Here is an 18,439-nt window from a genome sequence, read left to right as displayed (position 1 = left end):
AAGGAAGGAAAGATCCTGAAGGAAGGAAAGATCCTGGGAGGAAGGAAAGAAGGAAGGAAGGAAGGAAGGAAGGAAGGAAGGAAGGAAAGAAGGAAGGAAGGAAGGAAGGAAGGAAGGAAGGAAGAAGAAAATAAATAATGCTTGCCTGTATCCCTCTGGTATTAGTTCTCTTGACAAACAGGTGGTGACTATGCCAGAGACTAAGGCTTTCGATTCAGACCTCCTCTGCTGATTCAGTGAATTCAAAACAAACCTTGTTTGTGAGGAATGCCATTTTAGCTGGTCATCTGATAGTTCTATCCACTATAAGAAACCCATGCACTGCTGGACTTGAACAGCCATTAATCTGGCAAAAGAAGATATCCTAGGGAGTAGGGGTGCTGACAAGTATTTCCAGCTGGCTAAGTTCCAGGATGAATGCCTAGCATGTTAAAAAGCCTTGAGGGATGAGGTAGAGAAGATAGTCATCTTTAATAGCTTCTGAGCAGTGCCCATGGGCATGGCCAAGTAGTCTAGTCCTACAAAGCAAAGGACTAGACAATCCAAGGCTTTCCCCTTTGGGTTCAAGATTAATGGACAACTGTTGCTGTTGTCTCCCACTACATATGGTTGTATATAGGATACATTAGCACCCATCAGAGATATATGCTAAGCCACCAGTTTGGAGCTGTTAAAACAGCAGCAAAGATTGACTCCAGTGTCACTGTGGACGTTTGAGTAGTGATACCATGTTGTAGTAGGCACAAAATGTCCATAAAAATGCTCCCCCTCGCTAAGGATTAGGCAGCTATTACTAACACAAGTGGTTCTCAGCCTATCTCCAACTGGGAAAATGGGACTCTCTTGCCTCTGGGTAAAAGTTTTGCCCCCTACTGATGAACTGCTGCATCATACATTTGACTGCCCATGTCAGATATTGATGCATAGCCACCATAGTTATAAAGCAACCTCCCAGAAGCTTTTTTTCTTGACAAATTGATGTTACTTTTGAAAAGTCTCTAAGAATGTCTCTATCTGACAAGAATGGACTATTCTGGGACATAGTTCTATCTAATACTCTCCAGCTTATCCTCATTCATTCCCTAGCAGTCTCTATCCTCAGTCCTTATCCTCCCAGAGGGCACATTATACCTTGGGAAAATAGTTCAAGTCCCCCTCAAGGGACAAACTTCCTTTCCTTTTGGATGGTTAGGGAAACTCCTTCCCAAAAAAGGTTTGGGGAAACCAAGTGTGATATTGTTGAGAGCAATATCGCTTTGTAATAGCAGGGGGAAGGCAAAAATGTTGCTTTCTAACGGTGGGTATGTATTTACCTCGAAGAAAAGAGATCCCTTAGTTGACTAGTCTGAGTCATTGGATGAGGGTGAGGAAGAGTTCTTATTTATTAAGCTAATGTTGAAGGATTTGTCACTTTCACAGAAGCCTCTAAGGGGACATTGCTTAGTATTAGTTCCTTGATGTAGCTCTCAGGGAGGGGGCATTTTTGAAGAGGGGACAAATAATACTGATTGGGGAGTGCAGGAAGGGCCTCAGTAACAACATAGATTATAAGATAGATTTTATGAAATGCATCTGTGAACTTTCAGCCACTTTACTACAGATGATTCTGATGAAGAATAAAGAATTGTCGACTGTGACATAAGTGTCCACTTGGAGGCCTTGATGTTCCTGAACTGCTCCTGCTCATAAACATCTTGCATCAGGAGAAGAAATCTGTGACTGTACTAAAGGTGTCATCATTTGTGCTGTGGCTCTGATGTTCTTGGTGTTGTTCTGCTTCATCGTGGCCAATTTACCTTAAGAAGCACCCTGTGAACTACAAAGATCATCACCAATAATACAGATCGGACTTTGAAGCTTTGAAACAATCTTTGTGAAGGAGAAAAGAAAGACTTAGGGCTTCTGGCTTTTGCATTCCTCCATATTTTTGTTTATCGAGTTTTTGTTTGTTTGTTTTTCCTTTTCCCCCTTTTTTGTTCTCATAGTACTACTTAAGACTGGAGGACTTCTTAGTTAGTTAAATGGAGGAAGGTCTTCTAGAATAATCATCATTAGGACCTTGCCACCAAGGCAGTATGTAGCAGGACCTGTAGTTTCCTAATGCAGCTTCCCTGACTCAGAAACAACTTCCTTTCCCCACAAAACCTAATTGGCCCCAGGATCTCTGATGCCCTTTTCTGGTCTAAATACATAAAAAGTTACAACCATCTGTAGTCTTATGGAGAAAGGTGGGGAGGGGAGCTGGATGTCCAGAAAAGCTAAGTTCCACTGTATCCTTGTTGCATATCCTTCCTGTACTACAGAAAAGTAAGTCTGCTCCTTTGTTAAATGTTCAGTGATTTTCAAGTGCCTCGTTTTGTTCCAACATGAGACCTGAACTAAGAGAGTGATGGCTTTAGTGCTGTGCCTACAATAACTCAAAAAGCCCTTTGCTGTCTTTAATGATCATTGCCAACTTAGCTCACTCTGAACTTTAATGCTCCCAACACTTTACTTCCAGAACTGAGGCTTTCTTTTATATTTATTTTACATAATATGCCTCTGATTATGTCTTCTTAATGGGTCTAATAATGCCACCTAAGTTGGGCTTTGGCTGTTCCCTTTAAAGCACATACCTTTAACAATGCAGAGATGTAGACCAACATAAATCTTGATTGCCTGAGAGACCTCTCAGCTCGTTACGGTAGGTAAATATGGAGAGATATGACTTTAGATTGGTGGAGAGATTAAAGAGATAGGAAAGTTACATTTCATAGAGACAAGAGAAAAAAAGGGATGCTTAGACCTGAAATAGTTCATTGGAGCCCACAGAGGAACAGGCATGTGGGAAAAGCTGGGTTCCTCAGAGCCTGATTCACAGTACCTGTATCCCTGAGACTGCTAAGTAAGACTGGACATAGCAAGTGAGATTAGTCACTCTTTGAATAAAAATTTTCATCTTGCTCTCAAGTCAGAATCTCCTTCTCCATGAATTTTATTATCAAAACTAATATGTATGACTTCCTTAATTGCTGTTTTACTAGGTTTTTTTTTGTTAAAATATGTTTATTTGCTATGTGTCATTGTCTCTTGTATAATAAGCATTTGGTGGGAGGAATCTAAATGAGCTAAGAAAAAGCTGGTTTCTTCCCTCTAATTTGTAGTGACCAAGGGAAAGAGTTTTTTTTTTATCTTGAACAATCTAAAAGAGCAATTTATCTCTAGACTCAAAATATCGGGTATAATAGATACCCCTATTGAATTTAAAATAGTAAAGCAGTGAGTATCCAGACATAGCTGGACATCTAAACATGGTTATACTATTAATATCTTAAACTCACCAGGTCCAATGTGCCTATCCTTCATCATAAGTTCCCTGTTTTTTGTTGTTCATTTGCTTGTTTTTTAAAGATATTGTTATCTTCTCAGTCACCCTAATTAATTACCTTTGCATCATACTTGCCTCTTTCCTCTTAAAAACTCAATATACAAGTAATAGCAAAGTCTTGATGTGTCCTCTTTCACATCATCTCTGGAATTCATGGCAAGGCCACAAAACTAGTTCAGTTCCTCATCACCTTTTATCTGAACTATTTCAATAGATTCTTAATTTATTCCAGATTTTCAATCTTCTCTCTAATCCATCTTCCATGTAGCTACCAAATAACTTACTTTAAGCACTGGACTAACTATATTATTCTACTATTCAAAAATTTTCACTGGTTCCCTAGTGACTATAGGGAAAAATGCAGTTTTTCCAGCCTTGCTTTTAGGGCCCTCCAACATGTGGGTCTACCCTTCATTTCCAGAATTGCTCACCAGCATATCTCTTGACACCTTCTAAATTCCAACTATACTGGAATAGTACCTGGTTCCCTTACTTGAAAGTCCTTCTCCTGATGCTTGTTGTAATGCAAGCAGTCTCCCAAATCTGGAACGTACTTGTTCTTCACTTTTGTCTCAGAATCTCTGTCTTTCTAACAAGTCATTGCTCAGTTACTGCCTCATCTAAAACACCTTTTGTTGGGGGCGGCCATGTAGCACAGCGAGTAAGAGCACTGGCTCCAGTGTCAGGATAACCTGGAGATCGAATCCCAGGCTCTGACACTTAGCACCCACCCAGAATCACCTGGCCGTGTAACCTTGAGCAAGTTACTTAACCCCAATTGCTTAGGGGTGGCCTGGTAGCACAGTGAGTAAGAGTACCGGCCCCAGTGTCAGGATGACCTGGAGATCGAATCCCAGGCTCAGACACTCAGCACCACACCCAGAAATAACTGGCCATGTAACCTTGAGCAAGTTACTTAACCCCGATTTCTTATAAAAAAATAAAATAAAACACCTTTCATGTTGTCAGCCTCGACCTTGACTCCTGAAATTACCTTGAATTTATCTACACACGTTATATCCTCCCAGGGGTAGGGAGTATTCATTTTTTTCTTTGTATTTCTATTGCCTAACATACTGTCATGCATATAGTAGATGTTTAAACATATTTGTTGAATCAAATAGAATACTCTTTCTCATTCTAAGTTGGAAGGTTCATCTTCCCTGAAGTTTCTCTCATTTCTATTTTTGTAACAAAGTCCTCTTTGTTGATCAAAATCAGGACTGGAACAGCAATTCCCTTAGTCTCTTCCTCTTCCTTTTGGCAAATGACATTATTGTTAAGATACAATAAAATTTTATTGGCTGTTGCTCTATTCTTGTAAGAAAAACATCACTTGTCCTTTCCTTCACCTTAGCAAGTTCCTAATGGGTATTTTGAACTGGATTTCCCAGATCCATCTCAAACTCAGCATGTCCAAAATAGAACTCATTATATTCTCCTTCCAGCCCACTTCCCCCTCCCCCCAAAAATGTATCTATTTTTGTAAAGGGTACAACATCCTTCTAGTTATCTAAATTTACAAACTCGTTATCATATTTTATCCCTCATTCTATTTCATTCCATATATTCAATTATAATTTACCATATCTTGAAAATTTAGAGTGGTCCTTCCTTTCCAGATGATTGTTCATCCAAAATCCAAAATAGGAGAAGGTCCTTATCAGTTATTGCTAGCTATGCTACATTTAACTCAATTCCCAGTCCACTGCATAGCCCTAGAGCCTAACCCTCTCCCTGGCACATAGCATGTGCTTAATAAATATTTTTGGAATAAAGGAAGTTTTTTTGCTTGTCTGGTTTTTTATGCTTTGGGGATAGAGCTGATTCTTCATGATAATCCAGAGGGCAATAAAAGACTCTTCCAAAATATCCTTTTCTATTAGTAGGAAGATCTGAACTTGTGTGCATCCACTAGTTATCTGGCACTGGCAGACACAGAAGCATTGTTCACTTTCTGAAAGTCACTGAAAAATTACCCTTTACCTCCTTTGTCCCCCTACCCCCACCTTAGGAAAATACAGCCTCTATCCTCTGCTGTTCTTACTGTTAGAACTTGCATCCAACCCATGTTTCTTTTTCCTATGGTTAGCTGTTGGTTGGCCACATCTTTTCTCTTTGTGAGTTTTTGTCAAATGATATGCTGTAGAAATAGTCCATGTATTGGGCATGGAATCTAATGAAATTGGGCTCTTATATTCAATGATTCTCTGTGGGTTGTATTGAGCCATTAAGTAAGGTACTGCAAAAGGAACTAAAGTGACTAGTGACAACATAAAGATGATAGTCATAGGTTCATAGACTGAGTTGGCAGGGACCTTAGGAAGTATCCAGTCTAACTTTCTCATTTTACAGAAGAAAATGAATGCCTGATAGGTAACTTACCCAAGGACACTCAGGTAGTAAGTGGAAGCACTGTGATTTGAAATTAGATCCTCTATATACAGAATCCTTTATACTATATTACACTAGCTCCAAAATGGGAATAGATGAGGAGGCTAAAGACAAAATAAAATTACTTTGCTTAAAACAATCTTGCCCTGGGTTTTGTAAGCAGATGCAAAGGAAGGGCCATGAGGTGAATAAAAAAAAAAAGCTAAGCATCATCAATGCCAAGTAATGAAATTTTATATCAAAGGAAGTGAAAACATACAAGCTCTTATAAAAATCCTTTCCACTAAAAATGTCAAATAAACCTTCTTGACTTCTGACACTGTAGTAACTTGAATCAAGAATGAATTATTCTGGGGGCCAAGTCAAGTTGGCGGAGTAGAAACAGGAGTTCCACAGGGCTCCAGCTTCCACCTCCCCCCATTCGTGTAAAAGGTGACTCTGAACAAACTTTGGAGCTACATAACCCACAAAATGACACAGAAGCTAACCTCCCACTGAGAACAGCCCAGCAGACCAACAGCAAGTGGCCAGCACAACACTCTGGGAGCCAAGCCCAGCCCAGTGAGAGCCCAAGGTTCTAGACTCAGGATGGCCTGATCAGCTGCCAGCTGGAAGGACTTCAGATCACCAGCAGCCTTGGCAGTTTCCAGAATTATCAACCCACAGATGCTAAGGAAAAAGTGAGAGGTCAATGCAGTATGGAATTTGGGATCTGGTATTTTGGGAGTGCTGTCGGCCTTTATCCCCTGGAGGGAGAAGCTGCTAAGGCACCACTGCCATGCAGCTGCTGCCACATGGCAGCTTCAGCTCATGGCATGCAGATTGTAGGGGGACCAAACAACCAGTCTGAGGGGTAATCACTCTTGCTTTAACCTACTTGGATCTGGATTGAGGTCTAGGGTAGAGGTCCTGGGGTGTGTAACCAGCTTGTCAGAGCATGTGGAGCCTTCAGAGAGGGCACCCAACTAATACCTTCGGCAGCTGAGAAAACCCCAGCAATGGGGACAAAGCTGCCCTATCTGGTAGTAGAGTCCTACTGTGGCAAAAAGCTCAAAAGTCAACTAATTGAGTGGTAACATGAGCAGGGGGACAAAAAGGATCAAAGCATGGATGAGGAGGAAGACAGCTGAGTCATAACTCCTGCACCAAAAGATTCCAAGAAAAATATGTGCTGGTTACAGGCCATAGAGAACCTTACGAAGGACTTTGAAAAGGAAATAAGAGAAGTGGAGGAAAAATTGGGAAGAGAAATGAGAACGATGCAAGAAAATTATGAAATGAGAGCCAACAAATTGACTGAAGAAAATAACACCTTAAAAAATAGACTAACTCAAATGGCAAAAGAGGCTCAAAAAGGCAATGAGGAGAAGAATTTCTTAAAAAGCCGAATTTGCCAGATGGAGAAAGAATCTCAAAAGCTCACTGAAAAAAGTCATTCCTTCAGAATTAGACTGGAGTAAATGGAAGCTAGTGACTTTATGAGAAATCAAAATATTATTAAACAGATCCAAACAAATGAAAAAAATAGAAGGCATTGTGAAGTATCTCATTGGGAAAACCACTGACCTGGAAAATAGATCCAGGAGAGATCATTTAAAAATTATTGGACTACCTGAAAAAAAGAACCTAGAAATCATCATTCAAGAAATTCTCAAGAAAAATTGCCCTGATGCTTTAGAACCAGAGGGCAAAATAGAGGTTGAAAGAATCCACTGATCGCCTCCTGAAAAATATCCCCCCCAAAAAAACTCCTAGGAATATTATAGTCAGGTTCCAGAATTCCCAGATCAAGGAGAAAATATTACAAGCACCCAGGAAGAAACAATTTAAGTATTGTGAAAACACTATCAGGATAAAAGGATCTGGCAGCTTCTACACTGAGGTATCGAAGGGCTTGGAATATGATATTCTGGAGGGCAAAGGAGCTGGAATTAAAACCAAGAATCACCTACCCGGCAAAACTGAGTATCATGTTTCAGGGGAACATATGGTCATTAAGTAGAATAGAGGACTTTTAAGCATTCTTGATGAAAAAACCAGAGTTGAATAGAAAATTTGACATTCAGATACAAGAAGCAAGAGAAGCATGAGAAGGTAAACAGGGAAAAGAAATCATAAGGAACTTATCAATGTTGAACTATTTACATTCCTACATGGAAAAACGATAATTGTAACTGATGAAACTTTTCTCAGTATGAGAATAGTTGAAAGGAGTAGAAATGTGTGTGTGTATGTGTGTGAGTGTGTGTGTATCTATCTTTATAGCAGGGTATATGGGCATATGAATACATATGTGAATGTGTGTATATATGCATACAGGTATACATAGACAGTGGGCACAGGACCAATTTAATGGCAAGGGATAATACTTAAAATGTGAAATTAAAATGTGAGAGAGGAATATAATGAGAGGAGATGTGGAGAGACAGAATGGGGTAAACCATCTCATATATAAAAGGCAAGGGAAAATGGTTACAATGGAGGTGAAGAACAAGAAGGCAAAAGGGAATGGGTCAACCTTATTCTCATTGAATTTGGCTTAGGGAGGGAATGACATGCACACTAAATAGGGTATCTCACCCTACAGAAGAGTAGGGTGGAAGGGGATGAGAGAAAGGATGATGGAGGGGAGGGCAGGTTGGGGGAAGAGAGCAGTTAGAAGCACACACTTTTGAAAAGGGACAGGGTCAAAGTAGAGAATAGAACAAGTGGGAGGTGGGATAGGAGGTAGGGAAATACAGTCAGTCTTTTATAATATATCCACTATGGAAATGTTTAGCTACTCATGTACAACCTATCTTTAATTGCTTATCTTCCCAGTAAGGGTGGGTGACAAGGGAGGAAGGGAATGAATCTGGAATTCAAGGTTTTAAAATCAAATATTAAATATATATGCATATACTATTATCAATATTATTTTACATGTAACTGGGAAATAAGATATACAGGCACTGGGGCATAGAGATCCACCGTGCCCTACTGGAAAGTCAGAGCAGGTACGGGAGAAGATATGGGAGAGAACAGATTGGAGGAGGGGATATCCAGTGGGATAGCTATTTTGGGGTGGGTGAGTAGGGGAAAAACAAGGAGAAAATTTGTAACTCAAAATTTGCGGAAATGAATGATGTAAACTAGAAGTTAATAAAGCATTTGATTAAAAAAACAGAATGAATTATTCCTTTCCTCATCCACTTGATGAGGCTACTACTACAGCATCGTTATTGGTGGATAGAAACAGAGGTCCAGAGACCACTCTAGCCACCATTTTAACTTTTCTACATTTTTTAGAATAGTTCTTTCACTCAGCTGGCTTTACCCCAGTCCTGTATTTCACCAGCGTTTTTATTTGAGGAACCATGGCAAGGAAGATAGGTAATAGAAAATTTGATTCATTACAGACTGTTAGAGCTGGAAGGAATCTTAGTATTTATCCAGTGTAATCCCATTATTTGAAAGATGAGGAATTGCAGGTACATAGAGATTAAGTGATTTCACCAAGATGAGTTTTCTTTTTCTTCTTTCTAATTTCACAGTTTTGCTTATTTGGAAAGCCAAAATAGGTTATCAGGTGGCATGTGGACATTAAGCAGTTGCTTGATTTATTACTACATGTTTTCAAGAAGTTTATATACACCAACTTCTAGACAAAAGGATGATTTATGTATGTGATTTACTAAAGCACAAGTACAACTTTAATGCTATAAAAGGAGTTATAATATCCCTAAACTTCAAGGAACCTAAGTGAAACTTGGCCATAATAATAACTATTAATTAGCTAGGAAATGTCTATTAATGAATTTTCTTGATTAAGTAGGGGTTCTTAATTGAACAACTCATTATTCTAAAAGGGGCAATAGTGTTAAAATGTTTAATTACTTAGCTGAACATTGTAATTCTGAATTTTTATGTGTACCAATTAACAAAAAAAAGATATGAAAATGATAGTAAGAATCTTAAAATGCCATTCAAGTATGTTTTCAAAATTACTTATTTAGATCTTTTTAATAAAGTAGTAAATGAATCTATTTTTCATTTGATAATTTAATTATCTTACTTAATTAACTTAATTTAAAAATATTAGCTTATTTTAAGTTTATGGACACAAAATGAATAAAGTTGAGATTAGAAGGGAAAGAGCTAACTATGAAAAAATCTTTGCTGCAAATTTCTTTGATAGAGATAACAATCTGACATGACACATATGTGTATATGTAAATATATATGTACATGTGTATGTTATATAAATATATCTATGAAGAGAAAATTGATTTAAATATTTGAGAGCCTTTTTCTAATATATAAATATTCAAAAGATAAGACTAAGCAGGTCTCAAAGGAAGAAATCCAACCTACCAAAAAACATGTAGAAAATTCCAAATATTCCAAATAATTCTAAAATATGATTAAAATTAATGATTCCAAATCAATAATATCATAGAGATGAAAATAAAAATGACTCTAAAGTTCTATATCACACCTCTAAGATTGAGAAAAATCCATAAAAGGAAAATGACAATTGCTGGAAGGGCCATGGGAAGACAGACACACTGGCTAACTGTTGAGGGGACCACCATTCTGGAAGAAAGCTTGGATTTGTTCCCCAAAGTCACTAAATTATGATATCTTTGGACCCCATGATACCACTGCTAAGCTTTTTTGGCAAAGATGTCAAAGAAGGAGGAAAAGAATCTATATGCTGACAAATATTTATAGCAGCTCTTTCATTGTTTTTACTTTAGCAAAAAACTGGAAACAAAGGAAGAGCCCATTCATTGGAGAAAGGCTGAAGGCATAATTCTAACTTTATCTGGAAAAGAGTCTAAGCATTTAGTAGTAGATTTCCCCCACTAAGTTCTCCCTCCGCCTTAAGTCCTTTTTCTTCAACTGAAAAAAATCTCTTCAGTAAGTATAACTGAATTCTTAATTGCCTTAAAGTGTGCTTCAGAGGTCAACAATCAGGTAGAACCAGAAATGTCTACTTCTTATTGAGAAGAACAAAAAGAAGAAATATATTATTATGAAAAGATTCTAGGGGCTTGGAAAAAAGGTGTGTGCAAGTTCTGAAGCCTCACTCCAATACTTAGTAGCTATGGGCCAGTCATTAACCTGTCTGAGCATCAGTTTTATGTTATATAAAATGGTGATAATTATATTTGCATACTTCATAGAGTTTTGTTTTGTTTTTAAGGAAAGTATCACACTTATTGATACTGTTGTTCAGTCATTCAGTTCTGTTCAACTCTTCATAACCCTGTGGACCGTACTGTCCATGGAGTTTTCTTGGCAAAGATACTGGAGTGGTTTTCCATTTCCTTCTCTTGTGGATAAAGACAAACAGAGGTAAGTAACTTGCCCAGAGTCACACAGCTAATAAGTATCTGAGGTCAGATTTGAACTCAGGTCTTCTTAACTCCAGGTCCAGTGTTCTATTCACTGAATCACCTAGCTACCTCTTAACTTAACTTTAACAGAAAAAAATCATAAAACTTAAAGAAACATTAACTCTTAAGGTTGGCAGGAAAAGCTAAGTTGTAATAGAAAGCACACTCTTTTTTCAGAACATATAATTTATAAGAAGTGCTGTTTTTGAGGATTCATTGTTAAATACTCAAAATTACATCTTTGCTTATTCTCAGATTTTTTTCCCTTCTCCAATTTCCTAAAGAAGGAACCAAGAGCATTGTGATGTCAAGAGGCATAGGAGTTATACAGCAAGGATGTTTGATGCTTTATAACTAGGAAGTTGAGGAAGAGAAGGAAGGAGGAGGAAGGCACCAGTGATGACAGCCTGAAGCCAGGGCAGGCAGTCATCCACATAGAGACAACTTGCAGGAGAGGAGCTGGCAGGATCATCCTGACTTCTATACCCCATTGATTGCCAAGAGTCAGGACCCAGGAGCCAGGAGAGGCAGCATCTGCCAACTGTAGCATGATTCACAAAGTAACAGAGAATAGAATCAGGAACAACTGGTAGAAGTTGCAGAGGAAAATTTTAGCTTAATTTCAACCCCCCCACAAAAAAAAATAACCATAAATGAAATGAAGTGCCTAAGGCAGCAACTGGGTGGCACAGTGGAAAGAACACAGGACACAGAATTATGAAATTGACATCCAAATCCTGCCTCAGAACCTGACTAGCTGTGTGATCTTGGACAAGTCACTTAACCTCACTGTATCTCGGTTTTTTAATCTGTAAAATGGTAATAATATAAATAATCATAGCCCCATACAGGTTTATTGGGGAAATCAAATGAATTAAAATATATAAATCACTTGTCAAACCTTGAAACACTATAGAAATGTAAATGTTGTTATTATTCTAGTTAGGGAGGTAGTAAAGATACTCCACCCCCATTGTAGATACAGGAATATAATATTTGATCAGATTCTGATATAGTAGAAATTTCAGATTTGGTTTGAACTAACTGGCCTCTGACATCCCAATTCTGCTTCCATAGATACCACCACCAACATGGTCAAATTATACAATTTAAATGGAACTATATGGAGGCAGTGTGATACTGCTGTGTCAAACGCACTGATGTTGGCATCAAAGGACCTGCACTGAAATGATTACCCCAGTGATATTAGGCAAGCAAATCACTTGACTTCCTTTCCTTGTGCATTGGTATCCCCCAAAACAAAAATTAAGTTGGATTATATGATTCCTAATGTCTCTTTGAATATTAGAGGATGCATAATAATAATTTACTTCAGGATTTATCATGATACTACAAATACGTACAAATATAACTTTAACTTATGATCAATAAAATTTATTTGTATTTTTGTAAATTGTTTGTAAATATAAATAATTTTTTGTAACTATAAACCAAAAGAATTATACTTGTTTGCATTTGAATAGGAAAATGGTATAAGATCATCATGCCTTCTTCCCTCCTTTGGAAGGGAGAAACAAAAAGAAAGATACAGAGAAGATCAGAAACTGAGCCAGAAAATGGGGCAAAAATCATACAGACCAAGATTTGGATTTGATTATTCCTGAGCCTTCCAGAATGGAATAGTATCTGACCAAATTTGTACTAGTTTATTCCAACCTTATTTATATATGATTGGAAAAATAAAGCCAAAGACTATTCAAATTCCCAATACTCCCTCCATTTTCATACTTAAAATTTGCTGTTTTACCATGAATTTCAAAAGTGAAAGGCTAATAGTAGTTAAGAACTTCTTAAACCTAAATTCCACCAGTGAAGTTAAGCAATGCTTCTTAATCAAGGGCACCACTGAATACAACTGGCTAGTGTGGCATAGCCAATTAAAAAAGAGAAACAGAAGCAGAAAAGAAGGCAAGAAGATGAAAGAATGGGTGTGAAAAGCTTGAAGAGAAAGAGAAAAGTTATAGGAACTGAGAAGAAAAAAAGACAGAAGAAAAAATAGATGTGTGTATTTCAAGGCCTGATGGCCTGTAATCAACAACCCCCTCAGAGACCACTCAGGGTCAGCAGGTTGCCTTATTCAGGTTCACAACTTGTCTATCATTAATCTGACAATTATTTGGGAGGAAAAAAGAAAGGAGAGGAAAAAATACTAGTATTTCTTTTAAAAACTCATATACTTAAAAAACCTCACTTTACATAAAGAGATTTTGCTATGAGTTCCTCTGCCTGAAAATCTCTCTTTATATAGAGAAAAGGTAGTACATGACCTATGTTAGTCCCACTGGGTTGTTTCAAGATTACTGTTTACTCTTAGGATAGAAAGGTTAGGCTTCATGTTGATTCAAAACCTGCTCTGCCTTTTGAAATTTCCCTCATGGGTGTCAATTAGTTCTATCTGGATGTGTGGTTTTAGTTATGCTGGCATCTGCCCATTAGAAACCAGGGTATAGCTGTCAATTCATTTCACATAAGCCTTTTGATACCTGTCAGATGCTAGACACCTCTGAGCTTCAATGATATAAAAAGATGAGCTCGTGGTAGGTAAGTAACTATAAAATTCATGTCTTTATATCTGGGAACAAATCCATGACTCTAGCCATTTCTTTTCTTCTTTGAATTATTTTCACCTTCTCTCTACTCCTAACCTCAAAGTCTCTATTTTTTTTTACTTCCTTCCCCATTTCATCTTCAATATTTCTCTTTTTTGGAAGGAAAAGAAGCAATTTAAATATAGTTGCAAGTATGTAGAACAAAAATCACCAAATCCAAGTTCCTCCCTAGCTTTATTCATCCCTAGTCTACATAAAGCTATCATGGTGATCTACATGGTCTTAGTGTTAACTGCCAGGGTCATGATGAGGTTTGAAAGCAATTTTCTCACTCTAAACCAAATATCTAGGAGGACCTGGTGCTGGAGGAGAGGAAAGATTAGAAAGATTCAACTAAGTCATTCTTGGTATTTCAATGACATCAGCAGATGAGCAAATGATATCAACAGTTTTGCTTTCTTTGTTGACATGCTCTTGGTATTCATTGGTCTCCACTGAAATACAGCTAATATTCAGCATGTCTTTTGGAGGAAAATATTGATTATTCCCTTTCTGAATCTAGCTTTTAACCTAAGTGCTATTTCAGCTCTTAGGTGATTCAGAATTATAGCCACAGTCAGTCAACACAACCAGTCCCTTAGGTAAATCCTGTCTGATTTGTACTTTGAACTGATGATTTCAGATCACTGTTCCCCATTCTCTTCTCCACTCCTTTCTTCTCTTTTTTCTCTGTCTATATATAGATACACATTTATATATTCAACACACATGCTAAATATATATACATATATATAAAACTTTATTAATATTATTAGTAAAAATGTTGATGGAATTGGAGTAAAATGACTCAGAAACACTAATTAGTATTTCACTCATATTTGTGTGTTTTTATTATCAATACTAATAGCACCATGTATTAATACAGTCATTTGGAAGGGGTATGTTTTAGCTATATATTAATTCCTACATTATCATTACTTGCTAATAAATTATTTCTCTGATTTGCATTTTAATAAGGGAATACCTCCTTTCATATAATATTAAATACTTTCCTTCACTCAAGTGCTATGCTGTTATTTCAACATGGTCTAGAAGTGACCCTGGACTCCTGAAGGTGATGCCAAAAGAACATATATTCCTACAGGCCCTAATAAGTGGAAAAGTTTTGAAAATGGACTTGATTGCATATAAGTATGAGTAATTTTGAAAGATTTATCACTGCATCATGGTGATTCATTTTCTTGTGGTTTTGTTTGGTTTGGTTTGCCTTATCAATTCTCATAGACAAACTCTAAAATTTTAGAGGGATTTCTTTCTGCATTCTTGGAGGGAGGATTTACTTGGATGAAATCACAGATTCTTGATTATCAGTGAATAAGCATTTAACAAGTTAGCTGAAAGGCCCTCCTGTATTTTTTTTTTACCTTTCCACATTACTTATTTCATTTTTCCTTCTTACTGATCACTTTATCCTATTTTTCGAAACCCTTGAATTCCACACTTGCCAGGCCACTTTCTATTTCCTAAATTATGATCTCCAACACATTTTTCAAGTCCAGGAATTAATTAGGTCCCAGACATAATATCTGGAGGTTTTTCAATATGTCAGGAGTACATCTGCAAAGAACAGTCATATAATTCTAAGAAATAATTGCAAGGGTAAAGAACAGGGAAGTGTTCTCTAGAAAGTCTCGATAGAAACAACCCGAGACTCAGTATTGTACTTACCAGTGGCTTCTGTTGCTGTATCTGATTTCCCCTATGACATAAAATCTCACTCAGGAGGACTGTGTTTATATTGACAAGTTGTTTCCATGAAGAATGAATGAAAATTAATTTATTTAATGATGATGATATGACAAGCAATTTCCTTAGCAGTGGACACACAGTTAAATATAAATGTATGTATTTGTGTATATGTATGTGTGTATAAATATATATTATATATGCATATATGTATATGTTTGTATGTGAGTGTGAGTGTGAGTGTGAGTGTGTGTGTGTGTGTGTGTGAACAGCAGTATCTATTCTCAAGAAGTTTACACTTTAATTGAGGGAGAGAAATCATAAATTGAAGCTCAGTTTCAGGACAGATGGAAAAATCCAGAATTCTATGGGTGTAATGATAGGCAAATGGCAAGGACTAGGGTTCATTAGGTTCCACCAATAGATTGAATGACAATGTCTTGAATAGAGTGGATTTCAAATAGAAAGGGTAAAAGGACCAAGTGACAGATAGTGAGGTCTTCGTTTCATCAGAAGGAGTGGAATGTGTTCCTTCCAGATTATCCAAGCAGTGTATTGCTGATGCTTTTCTAGCCCTCCTGCTGCAAGGGATTTGGTCAGTTTGGGGATGGGAAAGGAGTGATGCGAAGAACAGGGGGAGAGGAAAACTCTTCCTTTCACCCTCCTGTCCCATGGGGTCTGGTCAGCCTGAGTGGTCAGGAAATGAGGTCTGTACTGAGAAATGAACTAGGGTTCATTACCATAGCACAAGTCTTCTTGGCTTCTTCCAGGTAAAGATGTACCTTTGAGGGTGTGGGTTAAAATGCAAATCACACTATCTGCCTTCCTTCTTTGACCTCTCTAAATAGGAAATTCAGTATAAATAAAGATCAAGGAAAATTGCTAAAGTGGGAATGAAATCACATACAGCATCTCAGACAAATAAGTGGGAAGTCTTGGTTATAACTGGGTTTCAGTGGGGGAGTTATGGTCTAATTTCATAAATATGTGCATGAGTTTCAGGTGTATTTTTGTGTTTGCTGACAGATCCACCCCCTTCTGATGCTGACTATCTCCCTGAAGCATCATAATCAATCAGGTCACAGTTTGATGGGCCTTAACACTAGGGAAGAGTCTGGCTGTGTCTCATCCCCCTATCCCAGGCAAGCTGGCAAATTTGGTTGCCACAGTGACTAATTACACAGGAGTAAGCATATCTGTTTGATATTTTTCAAGATATCTCTTTAGATAATGGGAAGGAATGAGATTATTGATGATTTCCACAGATTAGTATAGATATTTAACATATATTCATACATATGAGTGATCTCCCTCAAAAGGCAATCCCATTTAAAAAACTATGGCTTCTAGATTGCAGTACAGAGGTAGAAATCCTTACCTAATGGCACTGCTGCCAACATCAAGATCTTGTGCGGTGACAGCTCCAATTATGGTCCCAACGGGAGTGTCTTCATAGACCTCCATTGTGTAGAGGGGCTTGCTAAACACAGGAGGCTCATCCACATCCAACACACTGATCTTCACAGTCGCAGTATCCTTGAAAGGACCCACTGAGTGGAAGCGATGGTCAAGATGAAGGTTGGAAGCCTCTACTTTGAAAGTATATGCTTTTTTTGTTTCAAAATCTAATGGCTGCAGTAGGAAAAAATGAAAAAGAGGGGAAAACATAAAATATGGCAAAACTGTGAGCTATAATTTTGGAACGTTCCTATAATTTGTGGGATTTTTCTCTTGATTTCAATGCTAGAGATTGCTGTGTTTAATTTCCTGTTTGCTAATTAGAGGGGGAAAGACAGATTAAGAAGCAAAAATACATATTTATTGAAGAGCTAATATAACATGTAAAAATGAAGAGGAATATGTGACAGTATTACCCAAATGATTCTCATGAATACTGGCTTTAAGTTAAGTGCTAGTTAGGTGATGCCCACACTGGAGAATCATTCCTTCGGGAACACTGACATCTAGTGGTTGAAAGTTATAATGAGCAAATATTGAAATTTCATTTTGTAAATACTTGATATTTTAAAAAAAGCTCTTGGATTCCATAATTAAATCTGTTACCACAGCAATTCAATTTTCCCTTTGATTTTGTAATTGTTATTGCCATAATTGGTTTCTTTATTTTCCCTTTTCTTCTTGATTATCTATTCCTTCGGACTTTTCATGATTTTTGTCATTCTGACGGAGGTATTTGAAGTAATAAAACATAGCTCCTCGGCAAGCTTCTGGGGACCGAGAAAGTAAATAGTTCCCTGTCAGGGGACAGTCCTGCACTGACCGTTCCACTTCACACAGGCATCTAGGCCCTGGAACTCCTTGGGGGAGGAGTTACAATGGCAACAATAATAATGATCTTGAATAGAGTTTTGTACTTTGTCAAGTTTTATATTATTACAGTAACATATTTATATAATTTCACTATATACCACACATACATAATATATGGCAAAGGCTGAACTCCTTCAGACTAGGGATTTGGAATAACCTACTTGGGACTTAAATACAGGTTCTAGAGCATAGAAGTTGATAACTGAAGGTAAGGGTAGAGGGATTAATATCATTAAAAATATTAAATATAGAATCAATAATCCTCAGATTAATTAATAATATTTCTCTAGGAAAAGTACCTAGCTATGAACATGTGTTGCTAGTCATGTGAACTGTGGGTAAATAGGTCCATCAAAACATAGATATATTTAGATATCTATCATATTACACACACATAAATCCCAGAAATTATTTTGCTGAGATATTCATATGGTTAAATAATAGTCTAATATTGTTTAGGCACAAGATATGAAGAGTATGAAGGATCTTCTCATCACTTAAGAAAGAAAAAGAAAAAGAAACCAAAGTATTATAAAATGAACACTGAAATACTTTGTAGCCAGTTGTCTAAGACTTCTGGGATAATTGCCATTTGGGTGGCTCATATGATATGTTAACTGCTGTCTCAACATGGCAGTTCATCTTCTCCA

The 18,439-nt window shown here is 37.3% G+C and overlaps 1 protein-coding gene across 1 annotated transcript in view; it reads right to left on the bottom strand.

Annotated features, from left to right (window-relative positions):
• The window catches only part of CDH12 (cadherin 12), a 1,453,320-nt gene that overhangs the window by 64,687 nt on the left and 1,370,194 nt on the right, over nucleotides 1–18,439 (bottom strand). Inside the window, exon 9 of the mRNA XM_069101402.1 lies at nucleotides 16,837–17,090. Within this exon, the coding sequence (XP_068957503.1) occupies nucleotides 16,837–17,090 (254 nt within the window). The remainder of the gene's footprint in view (nucleotides 1–16,836; nucleotides 17,091–18,439) is intronic.

Source organism: Petaurus breviceps, unplaced genomic scaffold (assembly GCF_028583685.1).
Source record: "Petaurus breviceps papuanus isolate PSGF00001 unplaced genomic scaffold, PetGlider_PUasm1.0 47, whole genome shotgun sequence".
NCBI classification, from domain to species: domain Eukaryota; kingdom Metazoa; phylum Chordata; class Mammalia; order Diprotodontia; family Petauridae; genus Petaurus; species Petaurus breviceps.
The sequence above is the reverse complement of the archived record's forward strand: the minus strand, read 5'-3'. Positions and strand labels throughout refer to the sequence as shown.